Below are 21,757 nucleotides of genomic sequence, written 5' to 3' on the forward strand. Positions count from 1 at the left end.
TCCTGAGCATTCTACATAGCAGGCTTTTTCCCATAATTAGCACAAATGATATCTGGAATTATCTATTATCCAGGCTTCATCTATCCACAATTTTCCCCCTAAGTGCAATTCAATGTGCTCGTATATGAACAGTGTTTACTATCCTCTTGATTTTGTAAAATTTTTTTTAAGCAAGTTTCTTTTATACACATAAAAATACGTTCTGGAATGCATATTCAAAATAGGGTAAAATGATCTGTTCCATTTTCCAGTTCAGCATCCCACAATTCTCACATTTTAGGTTAGTGTGCCCTGCAGAGCAGCGATGGAGCAGTGAGCTGATGGTCTGGGAGTAATGTGTGTTTTGGCAACCCTTTCCGGATGATCAGTGTTTACCTCCCTCATTCCAGGTCTTGTACCTTCATGTACTTGGCTTGTTGTCATCTGGAAATACCTCATTTCAGCCTGGTTTGTTCAACTGCATGAAAGACGTCAAAAGCTGAAAATTGGGACAAATACATTGTGTGTGAACAGTGAGCTCTGAGGGCTTGTGTATTAAATCCAATGCAACTTAGAATAAGAAGGGACTCCTCCTTTCCCACCCCTTTACTTGAACTAAACATAGCAAACCTCTGATGTAAGTTCTGCTGATATTGGGTGGCATGGTTGTTCATTGGTTAGCATTGCTTTCCTGCAGCTCTGGGGGGCCATAATCAAACTTGGACATTATCTGCAAGGAGCAAGTATGATGTGCTTCTGCTGTGAGGGTTTCCTTTGGGTGCTCCGTTTTATTCCCGCAACCAAAAAACAAGCAAGCAGGTTAAAGGAAAACTATACCCCCCAAACAATGTAGGTCTCTGTAAAAAGAAATTCATAAAACAGCTCATATGTAAAACCCTGCTTCATGTAAATAAACCATTTTCATGATAATATACTTTTCTAGTAGTATGATCCATTGGGTAATCATAAATAGAAAATTGCTTTTTTAAAAAAATAAGGGCCGCCCCCTGGGATAGTACGATTCACTGTGCACTCAAACATACCAAACAAACCATACATGTTAGGTCACATGAGCCAATTAACAGACAGAGTTGTGTCTTTTGCTTCCACACTTCTTCCTGTTACAGTTAGAGCTGCAGTATTTCTGGTCAGCTGATCTCTGAGGCAGCACACAGACCATCACAAAATGGTGGTTCAAGGCAAGAGATGTAAAAGGGCAAGATTTATTTAAATATATAGACCAGTTTGGTAAGATTCTTTAATATGCCACTTAATATGATGTTAACTATCTGTTGCTTAAGTGTTCATTTTGGGCGTATAGTTTTTCTTTAATAGTGTACTGATGGAATAGACCACAGTGTGCGTAAGGTCCACTGCAACAGGGACTGACTTGAATTCATATGACATTTTTGATCTAAACAAATGATTTTCAGCAGTGCTGCTACCAAAATGCCTAATACTAGGGATACACCGAATCCACTATTTTACTAATCAGCCGAATCCCCAATCCTATGTGAAAGATTTGGCCGAATCTCAAACCGAAAAAGGGGGAAGAGAACTGCACACATAGGGGCAGATTTATCCAAGGCCGAGGTGAATTTTCTAATTTAAATCTAATTTCGAGCTATTTTTTTGTGTGCTTCGACTAGGGAATAGTCAAAATTTGATTAGAATTTGAAAAAAAATTAGAATATCGAAACTTATCATGTACTGTTCCTTTAAAAATTCGACTTTGACCATTCGCCATCTAAAACCTGCCGAATTGCGGTTTTAGCCTATGGGGGACCTCCTAGAACCTATTTCGAGTCAATTGGTGGACTTCGACTTAATTTTGGTTGGTCTTTTTGAATTTGAATTTCGAAGTTTTTCAAATTCAAAATTCGACTCTTGATAAATATGCCCCATAGTGTGTGGTAAAGACATTTTTGAATTCCTTGTTTGTGTGACGAAAAGTCACATGATTTTTTTGGTTCGGTTCAGCCAGGCACTTGGATTCGTCAGAATCCTGCTGAAAAAGGCCGAATCTTGGCTGAATCCAGAACCAAATTCTGGATCCCTATCTGACACACTTGAAGGGGTGGTTTACCTTTAAGTTAACTTTTACTATTATAAAGGGTAGAGTTCCTAGTGACATTTTAATTGGTCTTATTTTTATAGTTTTTAAATTATTTACCTTCTTCGTCTGATTTTTTAACAGCTTTCAAAATGGGCTCAGTGATCCGAGCAGCCTTACACCTATTGCCATGTGAGCTTAGTGAGTTACAATGTTATTATTATTGTTACTTTTAATTCATTATCTTTCTATTTAGCACCCCTCCTATTCATAGTCCAGTCTCCAATTCAAACTGCTGCCTGCTAAGTTATACTTGATCCTAGCAACCAGATAGCTGCTGAACAATAAGATACATAACTGAAAAGCCACAAAAAATTAAAACCATCTGCAACTTGTATCAGATTACCAATGCCTATATCATATAATAAGTTGTTTTAAAGGTGAATAACCCCTTTATAGGAGAAGGAAAGCTACGGAGGCATTTTATTGCCAATAGATTAGCTGCAATAGTGCAAGATATAATGTTATATTTATTCTGTAGAATGTTTTACCATACCTGATTAAAAAGCTCTAGAAGCTCTCTGTTTGTTTAGGATAGCAGCTGCAGTATTAGCTTGGTGTGATATCACTTCCTGCCTGACTCTCTCCCTGCTCACTTATAGCTCTGAGCTCAGATTACAGCAGAGGAAGAAATGCTGTGTTTCTTTTGACAGGGGACTTAGAGCAGCATTACTTTGAGGGTTTACTGGTATATTTAGGTGGACCTTTCTGATAAGGCTTACTTCGTTTTAACCTTTCCTTCTCCTTTAAGACTTCGGTCAGCTTCTAGCTTGCATGCTTGGGGGGTCCCTGATTATGGTGATCTAGTCAGATTATCAAAACTGACTGTCAAAGATGGCCGTCAGCAACACTGGCGATCTCATTCTCAATTAAACTGCCCTGTTTTGTGTCCTTAAATATAACGTGAGACATCTAGATCTCTCTATATCAGTAATGTGTTTATTTACAATATATAAAAGAGGAGAGAATCAAATGTAGGGATGCACCGAATCCAGGATTCGGTTAGGGATTCGGCCAGTATTCTGCCTTTTTCGGCAGGATTCATATTCGGCCGATTCCTTCTGCCGGACACAACCAAATCCTAATTTGCATTTGCAAATTAGGGGCGGGGAGGTCAATCGCATGATTTTTTTTGTCACAAAACAAGGAAGTAAAAAATGTTTCGGTATTCAGCTGAATCTTTCATAAAGGATTCGGGGGTTCGGCCGAATGCAAAATAGTGGATTCCGTGCATCCCTAATCCAATGGCAAAAGAAAGGTGGGTGAATGGGAAGGGAGAGGAAAGAAAACAACCAGTTTATTTTCCTTTTTATAAAGCAGGAAACAATGAGCATGAGAAATATGCACTATTCCCACTGCATCTTTATAATAATCCGGCTATTTTCAAAGCCTTGGCTGACGTCATAATCCTCATAATGCAAGCACTCCAGGATACAGTCCTGCAGCGGTTCCGGGAACCCGCAGGTTGCCCACAAAAACCTGCTATACCATGCAGGTTGCGGGTAGAAGTTCCTGGTGCAGGTATAGACGCGGGTTGGCGGTTCTGGGGGTCGGGCCGCTGGTCTTCTCAATATCGATTTTTATACCTTTTTTTTCTGATCACGCCTACTTCCGATGATGTCACTTCTGGTTTACAATGACAGCACTTCCTGTTTTACTCCTTTTTTTTTCCCTGATCACGCCTACTTCCGATGATGTCACTTCCAGTTTTCAATGACAGCACTTCCTGATTCTTGATGATCAGCGGGTCACGGGTCTGGGTTGCGGATAAGGTTCTTGCGGGTCGCGTAGCAGCGGGTAAGAATGCAGGTTGCGGGTACAGGTTGGGTACGGGTTCCAAAAAATGGACCCGCGCAGGACTCTACTGAGTCCAGGAGTCAGACTTAGACCTAGCGCATACACAGAAATTCAACACATGCATAAGTGCCTCCTCTTTAGAAAGAAGCAACCATTGTATGATCACTTCAATTTAACCAATGTGGTACTCACGATCTTCAAAGATAAAGACAGTTTTGTCACTAAGAAAAGTAAGTGGCTATATGCAAACCAATAGGCTAAGGTGGAATATTGTTTGTAAAAGTTATAGTTTTGGGGGTTCTTTGCTTCTTTTAATCATAGCCCAAAATTCCATTCTCCCAGGACAACCACACACAAAAGATAGTCCTAGCCAGTCAGGTCGAGGAAAGTTGTTTTGGCGAAGACTTGTTGTTATGGAATTTCTGGAAGCGTAGACCACTTGAGGTGAAAGTCAAAGAATATTTGACACGAGCTGCATGGACTAAGGAATCACAGAATTTTTATAGACGTGTAAAAAGGAAGTTACCATTGGGAGAGCATAGACATATCGCTCCACAGCACAGAAAAACAAAGAACTGCTCTTACAGCCAAGTAGGTGGCTCTGCCTCAAGGCCAGGGTACAAATGACCAAGGCTAGCTTGCAAAGAGAATCAATTTAAGTCAGAGGGCTTATGGAGGAATCTGCATACACAGAATTCCAATTTCTATTATGTGGCTAGTACAGTAGCTACAACGGCTGTATTGTATATTACAAGAGGATGTATAGTCTATGGGTTATTGTCTACTATCCAGTGAACTGTGCCCTCTGCATAGAGATTCACCTGCACTAAGCACAATTAAGCAGCAAAAAAGTGCAGTGCATAGTGGGCCTGTCATTTGGCTCTGAAGGCATACAAAAATAATAGTTGTTTTTTTAAACCTGATTATGATTGGTTAATGTGACCATATCCCGCATTACTTGAAGGCTATAATCCTGGCTCGGTGCTGCTAAGAATAGCCCATGTATTAGTCATAGATCTCCAACCGGTCTTTACAGACAATTACACTTCCAGTGACCCTGGCATTAAGGAATGTTTCAGCGTGTTTGGGTTTCCATAGACTAAATGTATTTTTCTGTGAATGGGCTCTTAATGTGATTCCGTCAATGCTTCATACGTAAAATGCTTGCTTGGGGCTTACACTTAGCCCTTTGTGTAGATCTATGATTTGACAAAGGCCCCATGATTCCCTTAAAAGTTGTATTCTGAGTTCTTCATCTTAATTATGTACATATAGTAAATGGGGATACTGTGCCCCTCTCTAGCAGTACTGAAAGAGTGTTTGATTTAAGTGCATTTTGTTCAGTGTCTGCAGAGGGGTGTAGCAATAGGTGCAGCAGGTACTGTGAATACTCATGGGATCCAGGAGTATGAAGTGGAATTTTGTTGTTGGACCAAGTCAGTTTAGGACTGGGGCACCTGTCCCCAAGGCCTGAATTGGAGGTGACCAGTGCTTGTCTGCAGAATTGCAATGGGAGCAGGGTTAATTGAAAAATTAAAGAAAACTGTGGTACAAGGTATAAATAGCAGGCTAACTGTGGGAAGAAGCTAAATTATGTAGGGATGAGCCAAATACAAGATTTGGTTCGGTATTTGGCCAGGATCCCCCCTTTTTCAGCAGACTTTGGCCAAATCCTCGTGCCTGGCCGAAATAAATCTTAAAATCACGGGACGTTTTGTCACAAAACAAGGAAGTAAAAAAAAAAAAAAGTAACTGTAAAATGCAAATTAGAATTTGATTCAGGTATTTGGCTGAGTATTTCACCATGGATTCAGGTTCGGGCAAATCCCAAAATAGTGGTGCATCCCTAAAATTATCTGACCAGGATTTTTCCTGTTACTCTTGTGGGCCCATCTGACCTGGACCAATAAGCAATTAACACAGGCATTGTTTCCATTATAATTCTAGAGGGAATCAGAGCAGATACAGTACAGGTATAGGATCCCTTATCCGGAAACCCGATATCCAGAAAGCTCCGAATTACCGAATGGCTGTCTCCCATAGACTCCATTTTATCCAAATAATCCAAATTTTAAAAATGATTTCCTTTTTCTCTGTAATAATAAAACAGTAGCTTGTACTTAATCCTAACTAGGATATAATTAATCCTTATTGGAAGCAAAACCAGCCTATTGGGTTTATTTAATGTTCACATGAATTTGTAGTAGACTTAAGGCATGAAGACACAAATTACGCAAAGATCCGTTATCCGGAAAACCCCAGGTCCCGAGCATTCTGGATACCAGGTCCCATACCTGTATAACATTAAGAGCTATTGATTCTTCAAATAAATCTATACATTTTCAGGACCCCAAACCGCAGCATCAGCTGCTATATCAATCAAGCAACTGCCTTGCACACAAGAATAAAGTTAAAGTGCATCCTGTAGATGACTGGCATTTTCCTATTTCCTGTAGACCTCAATTAGCCAAACACTTTACAGTGAAATAAACAACTTACCTATTAAATAGTTAGTAAATGGGACTCCTAGCACTGGGCTATGTCTGGAGCATCTGCAAAAAGAACAGTGGTCTTTGCAAACAAGCTGACCTCAGGATCTGCAAAGCCATTTAGCAATTAAGGCCTGATTGGCAAAAAAAAACCAAACTCCCTGCTCGTATTTCCCTGTCCACAAGATTGGTTCGGTGTATTCTGAGTGTATCCCCATGCTTTCCTTACACTGCCACCCCGATTATACAGAATATTACCATCAGCATCGCAGCAGAGCAGCTGAGGAAATTTGAGAACTACCATTCATTTCTTGGCGTGTTCCCTTGATGGTGTAATGGTGAGCACGTCATCTGCAGATCTTTATGTATCCTCTTTGGGTGCATCTGAAGTTGATACAATGAGCTGATCAAGAAGGTTGGTTGGTATATCAGAAGGACTAAGCCACCCATCATGAGGATTGGCTAAGATGGGGATCTGTAAAATCTCTGAGAAATCTGGGTTTGATTATAGTTTGTCACCTCTTCCCCTTAAAGGAGAAGGAAAGCTACGGAGGCATTTTATTGCCAATAGATTAGCTGCAATAGTGCAAGCTAGAATGCTATATTTATTCTGTAGAATGTTTTACCATACCTGAGTAAAAAGCTCTAGAAACTCTCTGTTTGATTAGAATAGGAGCTGCAGTATTAATGTGGCGTGACATCACTTCCTGCCTGAGTCTCTCCCTGCTCTGGGCTCAGATTACAGTAGAGAAGGGAGGGGGGGGGGGAGAGGAGCAAACTGAGCATGCTCTTGCCCAGGGCAATGAGGTTTAAGCTGAAGGCAGGAAGTCTGATACAGAAGCCCATGTGTACACAATAGAAGGAAAGAAATGCAGTGTTTCTTTTGACAGGGGACTCAGAGCAACATTACTTTGGGGATTTACTGGTATATTTAGATGGACCTTTCTGATAAGGCTTACTTACTTTTAACCTTTCCTTCTCCTTTAAATTTAGAACACATAAAATCTACATGGTATATGTTTTAATTCATTATTCTGACTCTACTAGGCCAGTCATGTCGGTTTATTGTCTGTTGCTTGCTGGGAGGACTATAGGGCAGATGGAATTAACTTTGTTTTACAGCAGATCTAGCCTTCCTCATACAAGAATAAACTGGCAATATGGCGGCTGCCCAATCAATGACTCTTTTACTTACACTGTAAACTTTGGTTTGACATCGCATGACTCATCCTGGAGAACATGTAACATCATGCATTTAAATGGGTGGTTCACCTTCAAGTTAACTTTTAGTATGATAAAGAATGGCTGATTCTAAGCAACTTTTCAATTGGCCTTCATTTTTTCTTTTTTTTATAGTTTTTGAATTATTATGGGGCCACTGACTAGTGATGTGCGGGTCGGAATTTTCCAACCAGCAGCCGCCCTAGACCTGCCTTCACTCCACCCGCGCCTGCCCAAACCCAACGCGCAGGCACACGTCTATAAAAGTTCAACCTGGAAGTCTCAAGCCGGCATTTTTAAGGTCGCGGGAGGGGAGAGCAGTCACAAGCGCTCAACCTGCACCTACCCACGGGTAAACCCGCTGGTCCCGCAGTTATCTGGCTGGTCCGCACATCACTACCACTGACCCCATCTAAAAAACACATGCTCTGTAAGGCTACAATTATTTTGTTATTGCTCCTTGTTATTGCTCACCTTTCTATTCAGGCCTCTCCTATTCATATTCCATTCTCTTATTCAAAACAATGCATGGTTCCTAAGGTAATTTGGACACTAGCAACCTTATTGCTGAAATTGCAGACTGGAGAGCCACTGCATAGAAAGCTAAATAACTAAAAAAACACAAATAATACAAAATGAAAACCAATTGCAATTTGTCTCAGAATATCACTCTCTACATTATACAAAAAGCAAACTGAAAGGTGAACAACCCCTTTAATGAAAAAGGTTTGATAGTGAGTAATATGGCTGCTTCCCCACTGTTCTCAAAGGCTATAGGGCAGTTGTCTCCAGACTTCTTTATTCCAGACTCTTTTTGAAGTCCAAGATATAGTCCGAGAACCTCTTCCAAATATATTAAAACATTGGTCTTTCAGGCATTTAAGCATTTGCCAGGAATAACTAGGACAGAAGATTAAGTGTTCACTCACTCTAGACCTTACCCTAACTGAACTTCATGCTGCGCCCTACAGTTTGGGAAGCACTGGGTTACGGTTTGGTTTCTAGGGGCTAAGGATTGCAGAGTTTAGTTTAAAACTTTTATTAGTGGGCAAATATGTGGCCAGGCACCTTTTTAACAATGTGTTAAAGATATATGAAAATATTGTCATTGCAGTTATATGGCTGTAGTTCCTGGAGTGTTCAGAACAGCAGAAAAATCTCAAATCCCAAATCCGACTGGCCCTCCCCATCCACTATTTTGACTTCCCCCCTACAGAGGCAATTTAGGTGAAAAGGCAACCAAGGATAGAGGGGGTTAAACAGGGAAAGCAAGTAACATATTATAACAGATTATTTACCTGTTTTTCTATTGTAAATAAAATGTTAAAATTCAGCCTGTGCTGTTTAATTGTACAAATAAAAGGAATTTTTTTTTTTTTAACAAGGCAGTTGATATAGATTATGTTTGCCCTTTTTGATAATCCAGTAAAATAATGAAAAGAGGAAAAAAGTTATCCATTTCTGCATGAAACAATGAGGGGTCATTTGGGGAGACTCCCTCACCCGCTGCTGATACTTTTGGCATCCGTCACATTATCATATTTTTGCTGGCGTTGGTTGGGAAAGTGGTTTTCTGAATGTAAATGATACTGGTTTTGTAAGAATGGGGGCAATGTTTAATGCGGAAACTCTTCTCTTGCTCTTCACCAGAACTGTCTGAATTCTGCAGGACTTTTTCTGGGTTATGCACGGTGCTGCAGGGATCATTTACTTGTCCATAAGTCGATACATAATTGTAGTGAAAATCCTTTTTCTGTCATAGCTTCTCTGTCAGATGTGTTTTGAGGTTTGTCTTTTGAGTTGCAGAGGAAAACAAGGTGAAGTTGCAGCTTGTTTGAAGTTCTTCATTGGTCATGTTTCTGTATGGACCGTCTCCTATTCATCCTTCATTTCTGACAGTCCAATACCGAGTTACTAAGATGCATGAGCCTAGCACCCGGATGCCATTTGCTTTACAAACTAAAATCTGCTTGCTTGGCCATAATAGAACCCACCAGCCTAGGACCACACACACATGGCCTAAAGGTGGCCATTCACATCGCCAAACGAGCAGATCTCTCCCTGATATGCCCACATTGAGGTGGGCGATATCAGGCTGATCCGATCGTGGGACCTATGGCCAAACGATCGGATCAGAATGGAGGCAATACGGCGGTCGGATTGCGGGACCGCATCAACGAACAGATGCAGCCTCGATCCGACTGGATTTTTTACCTTGCCCAGTGTCGGACTGGCCCACTGGGATACCAGGAAAACTCCCGGTGGGCCCAGGTGTCAGTGGGCCCTCCTGCTTCTAAACATTTGCCCTATTTCATGGCCATTCCTGATTTCTATGAGAATAAAGAGGCTAAATAGATGGAATATTAGATTATAGTATGTAAAGAAAAGAGACTAGGAAAATAGAGGTTGAGCAAGGAAAGGAAGAAAATAATACTTTGAGTGGGCCCATGGTCCCAAGGTTTTTGGGTGGGCCCCTGGTCTAAGGGTTTTTGGTGGGCCCCTGGTGTCCCAGTCCGACACTGCATCTGCCCGACTTTATATGTGGTGTCCTGCTGCCAATGAGATTTTTTACCCTTCCCGTTTATTAATACAAAAAAGAAAGGTTGTGGGTGCAAACCTGAGGCCAATTTCAAAAAGTCTAATTCCCTGTCTCAATGATTCAAGTAAAAATGCTAGTGCATATAGTTTTGAAACAGGGTTTTTTAGCTACAAAGTTATGATCACAAAATTGACAAGCCACCATACCACGTCAAGGCAAACCCCATACGGTGGTCCCTAACTTGTTTACCTTTAATCATAGTAAAATAGGTATCTTACCTCTCTTCTTAATAGCATTACTTCATGTGAACAACTCCTATGCCTTGGTTTTAAACTGTGTGCTAAATCCTCCCCCGCCAACTGCTATGCGGCTTTTAAATGGGAGAGACTGCCTTCAGGCTAGATCCTCCCATGCCGCTAGCATTTTCGGCTTTTAAGGGAGAGTGATTGCACAAACCAAAGCAAATAATTAAAGGGACAATAGGACCACCAAAAATCTAAAAGGGTGGGTATGAGGGTGCAAAAAACCACATGGAGCTTAGCCATAGCTCCCAGCAATTACAAATACAAAAAAGAAAGGTTGTGGGTGCACACCTGAGGCCAATTTCAAAAAGTCTAATTCCCTGTCTCAATGATTCAAGTAAAAATGCCGTTTATTGTCTAAATGAGTTCCAATCAAATATCAATCAGGAAGGGGGTATTTTTGGGTTTCTACATGGCCGCAAACTGAGACAGTGTCTTTATATGGGAATATTTAGAATACATCAGTGCCTGCGTGATAGGAAAAGTTAATAATAAGGTGAGTTTCTGGTTTGGTAAACTGAACATAACAACATATCCAATGGGCTTTGTTAGCAACAGATGGAGCCATGCACACATCCACTGTAATGTGGGGTGTTCTTTGTGCATCAAATACAGCAGATGCATTATTATTTATTATTAAAGTCTGCTCCATTTGTATATGGCTTCCAAAAACGTCAAGAGAATTATTGTGACGCACATGAGAAATGTTTAAGACATATTTTTCCATAGCGGGGGGATGTTGATATTAGCAGTTCTGGACGGTTTATTTTAAACACTGCAATTTTGGAAAAATATCCTAAATAAAACTTATGGAACAACATATGGACATGGAAGTGTTAGAGGGGAGCAATATGCTAGACAGTGAGTTTGTAGCTGCTTTATAGAGAACAGTCATAAGTTGGGTCAAACAGTGACATGGTTTGCACCAAAATTGTTCCACTCAAGACAAGTTCATTGAATATTTACACCCAAGTTTATAGGCTAATATTAGGGATCCAAATCCATAATTCATACGCCGATACGTAATCATAGGTACAATTGTGAGGAAACCGTTATAAGTATTTAAACATGTTAAAAGGATATGACGTTAGGATTCACCCTACGGGTCTAGCCCTATTTAAAACCAATTTAGTAATCATGGAACATAAGCTGCAATGGATTTGAAGAGCATACGAGGAAACTATAGTCACTTTAGGTTCAATTAAGGTTTAAATTTAAGTTCAAATTTAAAATACAATCTAAATTTTGAATTAAGGATCGATTTTAAAACCCGTAGCAATTTTACTAAATACCAAAACAATATACAATTATAAAGATGTACCTAAATACGCAAAAAAAATGAAAAATACTAGTGATCGAGAAAAATTTCAATATACTGAAATTGAGAATTATAAAATTGTCTGCCTTGTTTCATTTTTTTGTACATTGAGAGCAGTTTAAATTATGGAATAAAACCACAGCTGTCGCTGTTGTGCAAGAAAGTCAAAGCCTGTTCCATGCCACTGGTTCACAACTTTAGAGTTTAGGTGAGAACTGCTTGTTCTCTCTGTCGATTCTCTCTGGCGGATTCTGAAAAGGGGATTTTTATGGGATCTTTTCCTAAGTAGAAGGCTTTTATTTTAAATGATAACATTGTCAGACCTTCTTTATGTGGCTGCTAATAGACGTGCACAATGGAGGAGACCATGGAAATGCTTGCGGTCCTTCCTTATAATGGATAATAAATGTCAACTTTCAAGTGGACGATGGTTAATCCCATAATAGAGGGGTCATGTCGTGGGTGGCTGATACAGACTTCATGAGGTTATTAGCATACATTCTGAGCCTGAATAAAATCAAGTTTAACCATTGGCTAGTCTAAGGGACAATTCGCCAGCGTGACCTCTTTCAGGCACTTTGCCGATTTACTAACAGGCGCAGGCATAACTTCGCTGGCGAAAAAGACAGACGCTATCAGTCATTCGCACTCTATCTCCAGGCGAATTTTCGGTCTGGCGAATTGGTGGCAGACTTAACTTCACCAGCTCAGACCATGCGAAGTGCATTGGAGTGCATAGATCTTTCTCAATCTTCTGTCACTTTTTATATTTATATATTATATTTTTAGTGGAAAAAGTTTCTAAGTTTCCTTTTTTCAGAGTGATAGCCTGCAAAAGTCCTTAAACACATATGGAACATAAACTATACAGTGGGCTCATGTGTAGGGCATTATAACAACCCTATTTTATTTCCCTGGACTTGTGTAATGTAATGTATTTGCTGCAACATATACGTCCATTCAAGTTTATAATTTCCCGCCATATGCAAATTAGCCTGAGCGAAGACCTCTAACGAAGTTGCTAGGCATACTTGAACGCTAGCGCATCTTGCTTGGAAATGCGGCCCTTCTTTGCTTCCTCATCTTCCAAAGCACGATGCACTGGCAGAGAGATGAAATGTTTAAATTTCTCCAATCCAAGAATCAGTTTATCCACAGTACAAAGATATTGGTTGTGATTTTTCACTCAACATTCCCATACTGTAAATAATACACAGCTTAGTATTATATAGTCAGAGTATTATACAGACCTAGGGGCAAATTCACTAAGCGCCGAACGCTAGCGTTACTTCGCTAGCGTTTGGCATTTTCGTTACTGCGCAAATTCACTAACGAACGCTGGCATAGTTTCGCTAGTGTTACTTCGCACCCTTACCCCTGGCGAAGTTTCGCTAGCGACGTAACTACGCAAATTCACTAACGCGCGCAGTGTACTGAACGCTACCTTTTACGCTAGACTTCCTTCGCCACCTCAGACCAGGCGAAGCACAATAGAGTAGATAGGGATTGCTTCAAAAAAAGTCCAATTTTTTTCTAAGTCCCAAAAAACGCTGGCGTGTTTTCTACATTATGGGTGATAGGCTGAAAAAGATCGAAAAAAATTTTGGGGCTCCCCTCCTTCCCCCCTACATTTCCTGACTCATGGCAACTTACCTATACAGTGAGCACATGTGTAGGGCAAAATAAAATTTTTATTTGATGTTTTGAAGGTTTTCTAGGCATTTGTAGTGCTGATACGTATTCCTCCATTGAAATTTGAATTTGGCGCCGTATGCAAATTAGCCTTCGCTAGCGAAACTTCGCTTTACTTAGCGAATCAACGCTAGCGCAACATCGCAACCTTACGCTACCCCTGAGCGCAACTTCGGATTTTAGTGAATTTGCGAAGCGCTGGCGAAACTACGCCTGGCAAAGTGTGGCGAAGTGCGGCGAAGTGCGGTGAAGTTACGCCTGGCGCAACTACGAATCTTAGTGAATTTGCCCCCTAGTCGGCAGCTTATTGGCCCGTGTGTGGGGCCATCCCACTTCAATGTGGGCATATCGGGGAGAGAATTGCTCGTTTGGCAAACATCGCCAAACAAGCGGATCTCTACGTCTATGGCCCCCTTAAGATCTGCATCAGATTGCCATTGCTTGCTATGCCAGTCTATTATAGACAGATTTCCTTCAAGCCTTCTTCTTTGAGGACATGAAAATGTTATACAACAAAAGCTCTATTTTGCATTCATCCACATAAAATCTTTTTAAAATGTTTCTACAAAATTCAGTGCTTGTGCGGTGGAAGACGAGGTGACCGATATTAGAAAAAGACTTGGATATTGGTTGTCTCGTTAATTGGCAAAGACGGAGAATTTTTATCGGGTGCCGCTGAAGGCACCTGAACATCGGTATAATTCTATTGTTTCTATCTGCATACCTGACGACCCAGGTCTTAACATTTGTAGTGAAAACAAACACATGGTTGCAGGAAATATCTTAATTGTAATGTGTATGGCCATTTTTAAGGGGTCGTTAACCTTTAAATTAACTTGTAGTATAATGTAGAGAGTCATATTCTGAGACAAATTGCAATTGGTTTTCATTTTTTATTATTTGTGGTTTTTGAGTTATTTATCTTTTTATTCAGCAGCTCTCCAGTTTACAGTTTCCTCAATCTGTTTACTAGGGTCCAAATTCCCCTAGCAACCATGCATTGATTTGAATAAGAGACTGCAATATGGATAGGAGAGGCCTGAATAGAAAGATCAGTAATAAAAAGTAGCAATAACAATAAATCTGTAGCCCTCAGTGTAGGACTGGCCCACCGGGATACCAGGAAAACTCCCAGTGGGCCAAGGTGTCAGTGGGCCCTCATGCTGTTAAAGATTTGGCCTATTTCATGGCCATTCCCTATTTCTATGAAGCTAAATAGATGGAATAATAGTTTATACTATGTAAAGAATAGAGACTAGAAGAATAGAGATTGAGTGAAGAGAGGAAGAAAAATAGTACTGAGTGGGCCCCTGATCTAAGGTTTTTTGGGTGGGCCCCTGGTCTAAGGTTTTTTGGGTGGGCCCCTGGTATCCCAGTCCGACACTGGTAGCCCTACAGAAGTTTTGTTTTTTTAGATGGGGTCAGTGACCCCCGTTTGAAAGCTGGAAAGAGTCAGAAGAAGACGGCAAATAATTAAAAAACTATTAAAAAACATAACAATGAAGACCAATTGAAAAGTTGCTTACAATTGGCCATTCTATAACATAGTAAAAGTTAACTTAAAGGCAAACCACCCTTTTAAGCCACCCATGCACTGGGCCATCTGATAATAGGTCTGGAGGACAACCATCAGATCATACTGAGGGTCTACATAGACTCATCGGTTGAGGTCAATGCTGTCTTCACTCAACGGGATTTTCAAGCCTGATGATTCAAGCCTGGTGGCTATAAACACAGGCCGATAAGGCAGCTTTAAGCGGACAGTGTATGGCCAACTCTAGGCAGCCAAACCTCAATCTATTCAGGTCCCACTGCCTACATGACAAATTTAATACTCAGTGACTCGCTTCTTTATGTCTTTTACTGCCAAGATCTCAGGGTTTGGGCTCCAATACAGAAAACCAAGTGTATTCATGCAAACGTTTCCCAGCAGGAGTCATTGAGTCTAAACAGTGCTGTATTTCAATACAAGACGTCACCCTGTCATGATCATCAATGATCCATGAGATGTTATAAACCAGAGCTCAAAGATATTTGGGAGTGGGACTTCAAAAACCTCAAATTTGTTGCATTTTTTATATGGTGTTTAGCTGAGCTTCTTGTTTTATTGAATGAAATGTTTATATCTCCTGTTGCAGGGGGTGGTGGCAAGCGAAACGGACGCAGTAAGAAATGGAAGGAAATGCTAAGGCTGCCGCACATCAGCCAATGTGAAGAACTTCGACATACAGTTGGTGAGTTCTCTAAACAGCCTCTCTGTTTTATAAACGGCTCCAGAACCAGCATTGCCAGCGGAGTTCAATAAAGTGTCAGTGGCCTCGAAATTCAATAGGATTAGGCGCTTTCCCACGTCCCAAGTCAAAACTGAACAATATAAGAGATTTATTTAAAGCATTTCCTAAGAACAGTCCTCTTACAGGATACTTGGTAATTAAGATGGATCATATTTATTGCTCGCTGGGAATCTGGGTTTGAGAATGAGTTGGCCTGAATTAGAGCAATCTTTGAAGGACCCTAATACAATTACTTATGATTTTTAAATGGGAAGCATGTGCTCATATTTGGATTTATAGGAGGGAGTTGAAGCTTCCATGTTACTTGGGTTTGTTTGAGGAATTGCCCTCTAGTGCAGGATCCCAGATAGATTATGCCAGTTTGTTAATGTGTACAGGTATGGGACCTGTTATCCAGAATGCTCAGGACCTGTTTTTTTTTCCCGGATCGTTCTGTGATTTGGATCTTCGTACAGCACCATAAGTCTATTAGAAAATCATATAAACATTAAATAAACCCAATAGGCTGGTTGTGCGTCCAATAAGGATTAATTATATATTGGTTTGGACCAAGTACAAGGTACTGTTTTATTATTACAGAGAAAAAGTAGTTTATGGGAGCCATTTCATAATTCGGAGCTTTCTGGATAACGGGTTTCCAGATAACGGATCCCATACCTGTACTAGACAAAGGGAGAAGGCGCTATGGTAGCTCCTACCTGTGCAAACATACAAAAGGAATATAGTTGCACGTGCCTTTACTACTACTACTACTAAGTATCATTATGGAATATTAGAGATGCACCGAATCCAGGATTCGGTTTGGGATTCGGGCTTTTTCAGCAGGATTCGGCTGAATTCTTCTGCCTGGCCGAACCAAATCTGAACCCTAATTTGCATATGCAAATTGTGTAACTTTGTGTCCCAAATCAAGGAAGTAAAAACTGTTTTCCCCTTCCCACCCCTAATTTGCATATGCAAATTAGGATTCAGTTTGGTATTCGGACGAATCTTTAGCAAAGGATTTGGGGGTTTGGCCGAATCCAAAATAGTGGATCATTGCATCCCTATGGAATGTGGTTTTCCGGATAACAGGTCTTTCTGTACTTTTTCTACTAGAAACACATCGAACCTTAAATTAACCCAATAAGCTGGTTTTGCTTCCAATAAGGATTAATTATATCTAAGGTGGGATCAAGTACAAGGTACCAGTTTACTGTTACAGAGAAAAAGGATATAGTTTTTAAAAATTAGGATTATTTGGATAAAAGTGAGCCTATAGAATACGACATTTCCGTAATTTAGGGCTTTCTGTATAACAGGTTTCCGGATAACAGATTTTAAGCACGGAAACTCCCAAAACCCTTGTTATATGAAACACCTTCAAGGGAGGACAAAGGGAAATATTTATATAGCCACTGTAATATTTGCATTTGATAATTGCAGGGAAGATTATTATTATTATTATCCTTTATTTATATAGCGCTAGCATGTTGGGCTTTGCAGAGATTGTTGATCACTCACATCAGTCCCTGCCCCAGTGGAGCTACATATACGATAAAACAATAAAGCAATAATAGTGCATGGGAAAAACTGCAAATGAGATACTCCATAGCTGCAACATGTGCAGCTTGTACAAAGAAATTCTGTAAAAGTATGTCAGTGAAAGTATTACCTTGTACTATGCAACAATAGCTCCCTAAACAGCATCTCATAGCCTGTACAGGTATGGGACCTGTTATCCAGAATGCAGGGGATCCTGAGGTTTCCGGATAATGGATCTTTCTGTAATTTGGATCTCCGTACCTTTAGGGTTAGTTCACACAAGGAGATTCGGGGAGACTCACGGGAGGCAACTTCGGACGACTATGGAAAACGCATCGCCGCTTGTGTTTTAGCGCAGGCGACTTTTCATTATAGCCTATGGGAAAACACGCAGAGGCAGTTCGGGGAGATTGTCGCTCAGAAGATGAGGCGATTTAGTCGCCAGGCGACAAAATCTCCTCGAAACTCCTCGTGTCAACTAACCCTTAGTCTGCTTAAAATCACGTAAACATTAAATACACCCAATAGGATGGTTTTGCCCCCAGTAAGGATTAATTATATCTTAGTTTGGATCAAGTACAAGGTTTTATTATTAAAGGTATAGGATCCATTATCCGGAAACCTGTTATCCAAAAAGCTCAGAATTACTTGAAAGCCATCTCCCATAGACTTAGGGGACATGCATGCGCACAATGAGAAAGCTTCCAAAACGATGTGCTTGTGTGACCCCTAACATGGCTACTGTACTGGGAGCTCCCTCGTGATGTGGGCAGCATAGCTCACACAAGGAGAATTTTAAAGCAAAAATAGTATTGTTTCCCCCAACCAGAGTATAGGAAATATTTTTTTTTTCTCCTCTAAGTCTCAGGGCTCCCTGTTCCCTTAAGATCCCCATACATGGGCCGATAAAAGCTGCCGACAGACCAAGTCGGCAGCTTATTGGCCTGTGTGTGGGGCCATCCGAGGGGCTTCCCCGATCGATATCTGGCCAAAGTCGGGGGCAGGTTAAAAAAATCCTGTCGCATCTATGCGGCCCCGCGATTTGACCGCCCGTAACGAATGCATTATGATCAGCCCGATATCGCCCATTTCAATGTGGGCATATCGGGGAGAGATGTCCTCAAACGAGCTAATCTCTACGTCTATGGCCACCTTACGGGGCACATTTATTAAGGTTGCAGTTATTTTTTCCACAGAAATGTTAGTTTTTGAGGTTTTTCTTTTGGTCTAAACTCACATTTTCGGGTTAAAAAAAACTTGAATTTTTTTTTAAAAAACCCCCGAAAACTCGAACGATTACATTTTTCTGGTTGCTGTACTTGAACTCACAGAATCTGGTTTTTGCCATTCGAGTTTTTTCTTAAATAAGATAACATTCGGTTTTCAAGGTCATTCAAGTTCATTTGAGGTAAAAAAAAATAAAATTCTGACACTCGACTTTTGATAAATAACTCAATTCTTCCAGAATAGCCTTTGAGTCTTCTCATAGCCTGCACTGAGAGATACCATACAACTCTGATAGCGCTGGCATTCTCCTGTACTGAGCAACTTTGTGGGAACACTTCTGTAAAATGATAAAAGCAGATATTTCTCTTTTAAACCCTTTATTTACTGTATGTAACTGGATACAACTGCTGAACTCTGTTTCATAATATTTACACTTGTCTGCCAAGAGAGCCAGTGAGTCAATGACCCATCAATCATCTGTTGCTTTTTGTTCACTTTGGGTTTTAGGATGCAGCGCTGGGTGGGGACGAAAAATAAGAAAAGAGGGACAAAAACGTTTTGACCACGCCAATAGGGATGGGCGAATTTGACCCGTTTCGTCCAAAAATTTGCCGCCGACGAAATGTCGCTGATGGCCTAAGGACGTCAAAAAAAATGTTGCACGGCGAAATTGTTTTTGACGCAAGTCTTTTTATTTTGACGCACAACGCCATACAAGTCTATGGGCGTCATTTTTTCGGCAAAAAAATTTGCCCATCCCTACACACCAATTTTATGGCCACACCCCCTAATAACCATGTCCATTTTACAAAATTTTCCAGGTTATGGAAAGTTTAAATACATTTCTGGGGGTTTTAGATTCAGGTTTTATGTGTTATTACAGTTTTAAATTGTCTTTTAAGCTGCAAGTCACAGTTTCCCCAAGAGACCTGCTTATCTTAAATTGTTACAATTGTTTCTTTGCTTATCTTAAAGGGGAGCTGTCACCTGAAAAAAAATATTCCAAATCCTATTTAATCACGCTAGTCAAGCAAAATAAGCTTTAATTACACTATATAAATTATTTGAATCTTGTTTCCTTTGGTCTGGGAATTCATAATTATAACAAGCAGGCAGCAGCCATTTTGTGGACACTGTTATTAAGACAAGTCTTGTATCATCTCAGAATCTTGTTTGTTCACCAGAATGGGGGACCGTATGTACATCCCCATGCCCTGGTTACACAATTAAATGGTAGAGAGAACTGGGGAATGTGGGGAGAGCAGTGACATTTAGTAAGTGCTGAATGGAAAGTGATTGGCATAAAAGGCATAGAGGAGGGGCAGACAATATTTGATTGACAGCTGAGATTTTTAGATGAGTTTACAACAGCTATGAATGCTTTAATAAAAAAAGAATTTGGATTTCATGTTTAATTTGAAAAGGAATTTTATTATACAGTTTTTTATGTCAGATGACAGGTCCTCTTTAAACACATGTATCTAAGTGCACCTGCCTTGTATTCTGGGCTCCCTGCTAAAAGCCAATTAGGTCTTAGAAACATTATATCTTTTTCTGGCTGTTCAGTTTAGGAGATCAAAGAGAAAATCGGGACATTTCAGTAACAATCCGGGTCTGCGGGTTGAACTGTCAAAATCGGGACTGTCCTGCGAAAAACGGGACAGTTGGGAGGTATGCCAGTGAATTGAATTTGCAATCCCAGTAACATCTAGTTACTCACTGGGTGAGCCATTCTGTAAATTCATGCAGACAGTGGCGTCACTACTCTTGCTCCCCCCCCCTAAAAAAAAATAAAATCTTCAGAGCATCGGATTGGCCCTGGTGCAGAGTAGCAAACTCTGACCCACTTTGACCATGCTTGGGAGGTACCCCCATACCTGCAAATTTCTCTGTTTCCTCTGCACCAATCCCTTATGACCAGAATATGGTATGATTTCCGACAATTTAGTTTTTTGCATTATCGGACGGATATTTCAGCTTTTATAAACAAGCACACAGAGTCCAAATACAGGTATAGGATCCCTTATCCGGAAACCCGGTATCCAGAAAGCTCCAAATTATGGAATGGCCGTCTCCCATAGACTCCATTTTATCCAAATAATCAAAATGTTTAAAAATGATTTCCTTTTTCTCTGTAATAATAAAACAGTAGCTTGTACTTGATCCAAACTAAGATATAATTAATCCTTATTGGAAGCAAAACCAGCCTATTGGGTTTATTTAATGTTTACATGATTTTCTAGTAGACTTAAGGCATGAAGGCGGAAAGATCCGTTATACGGGAAACCCCAGGTCCCGAGCATTCTGGATAACAGGTCCCATACCTGTATCTTAAAAAATAACTTTTTTTTTAACACGTTTATAACTCAAAAAGAAATAAAACCTCTGGCACACGGGGGAAATGTGTGCGTTATCTGTAATTAGACCGTCATTTTGCTTTCAAGCCGTTGGACATGTTTTTTTCTCTATCACCAACACTCCAGTTGTACTTCACAAACCCTGTCTGGCTCCTAACCTTATTAAGAATTTCTCCACCCCTGCCAAAAGACTGCAAATCCTCATCTGCCAGACTCCTAAGAATTTCTCCCAGTGTGCTTTTCCTACATGGACTTTGGCACGAGAACCCCTTCAGGTGGCTTTGTAGGCATTGAAGATAATTCAGACGCTCTGTTATAGAGTTGGAGCAGGAGAGGAGAAGTATTTCTGCGCATTCCATTCGCTGAGTGTTATTGGCTCCTCGCCTTGTATAGAAATAGTCGTTCCTAGTTGTGCTTCAGGATCCAAACAAATTAATTGTACGCCCTGTTTACACCTTCGTTTTTCTTTTTTAACCTTTAATGCCAACTTTGTTGTTTACTTTCCAAGGTACAGGGCGGGGGGCTTAATCCCATCTGTAATCATGGGATAAAGCCAATATTTGCTTTCTTATTTATAAAAGATGCCCGTTGCAATGGAACCTCTGAATAAAAGTTATAAACAAATACAGCTTTTGGACCTATTATCCAGAATTCTCAGGACCTGGGGCTTTTCGGATAAGGGGTCTTTCCGTAATTTGGATCTCCATACTTCGCTAAAAATTGTTTAAACATTGAATATTCCCAATAGCATTGTTTTGCCACCAATATGGATTCATTATATCTTAGTTGGAATCAAATACAGGTCCCGGGACCTATCATCCAGAATGCTTGGGACCTGGGATTTTCCAGATAACGGATCTTTCTGTAATTTGGATCTCCATACCGTTATCATACCTCGCAACTGT

The 21,757-nt window shown here is 40.4% G+C and overlaps 1 protein-coding gene across 1 annotated transcript in view; it reads left to right on the forward strand.

The window, feature by feature from the left end:
• grk4.L (G protein-coupled receptor kinase 4 L homeolog) overlaps positions 1-21,757 on the forward strand; it is a 167,471-nt gene that overhangs the window by 64,334 nt on the left and 81,380 nt on the right. The window contains 1 exon segment of the mRNA NM_001093527.1: positions 15,589-15,684. Coding sequence (NP_001086996.1) covers positions 15,589-15,684 — 96 coding nt within the window.

This window comes from Xenopus laevis, chromosome 1L (assembly GCF_017654675.1).
Source record: "Xenopus laevis strain J_2021 chromosome 1L, Xenopus_laevis_v10.1, whole genome shotgun sequence".
Taxonomy (NCBI): domain Eukaryota; kingdom Metazoa; phylum Chordata; class Amphibia; order Anura; family Pipidae; genus Xenopus; species Xenopus laevis.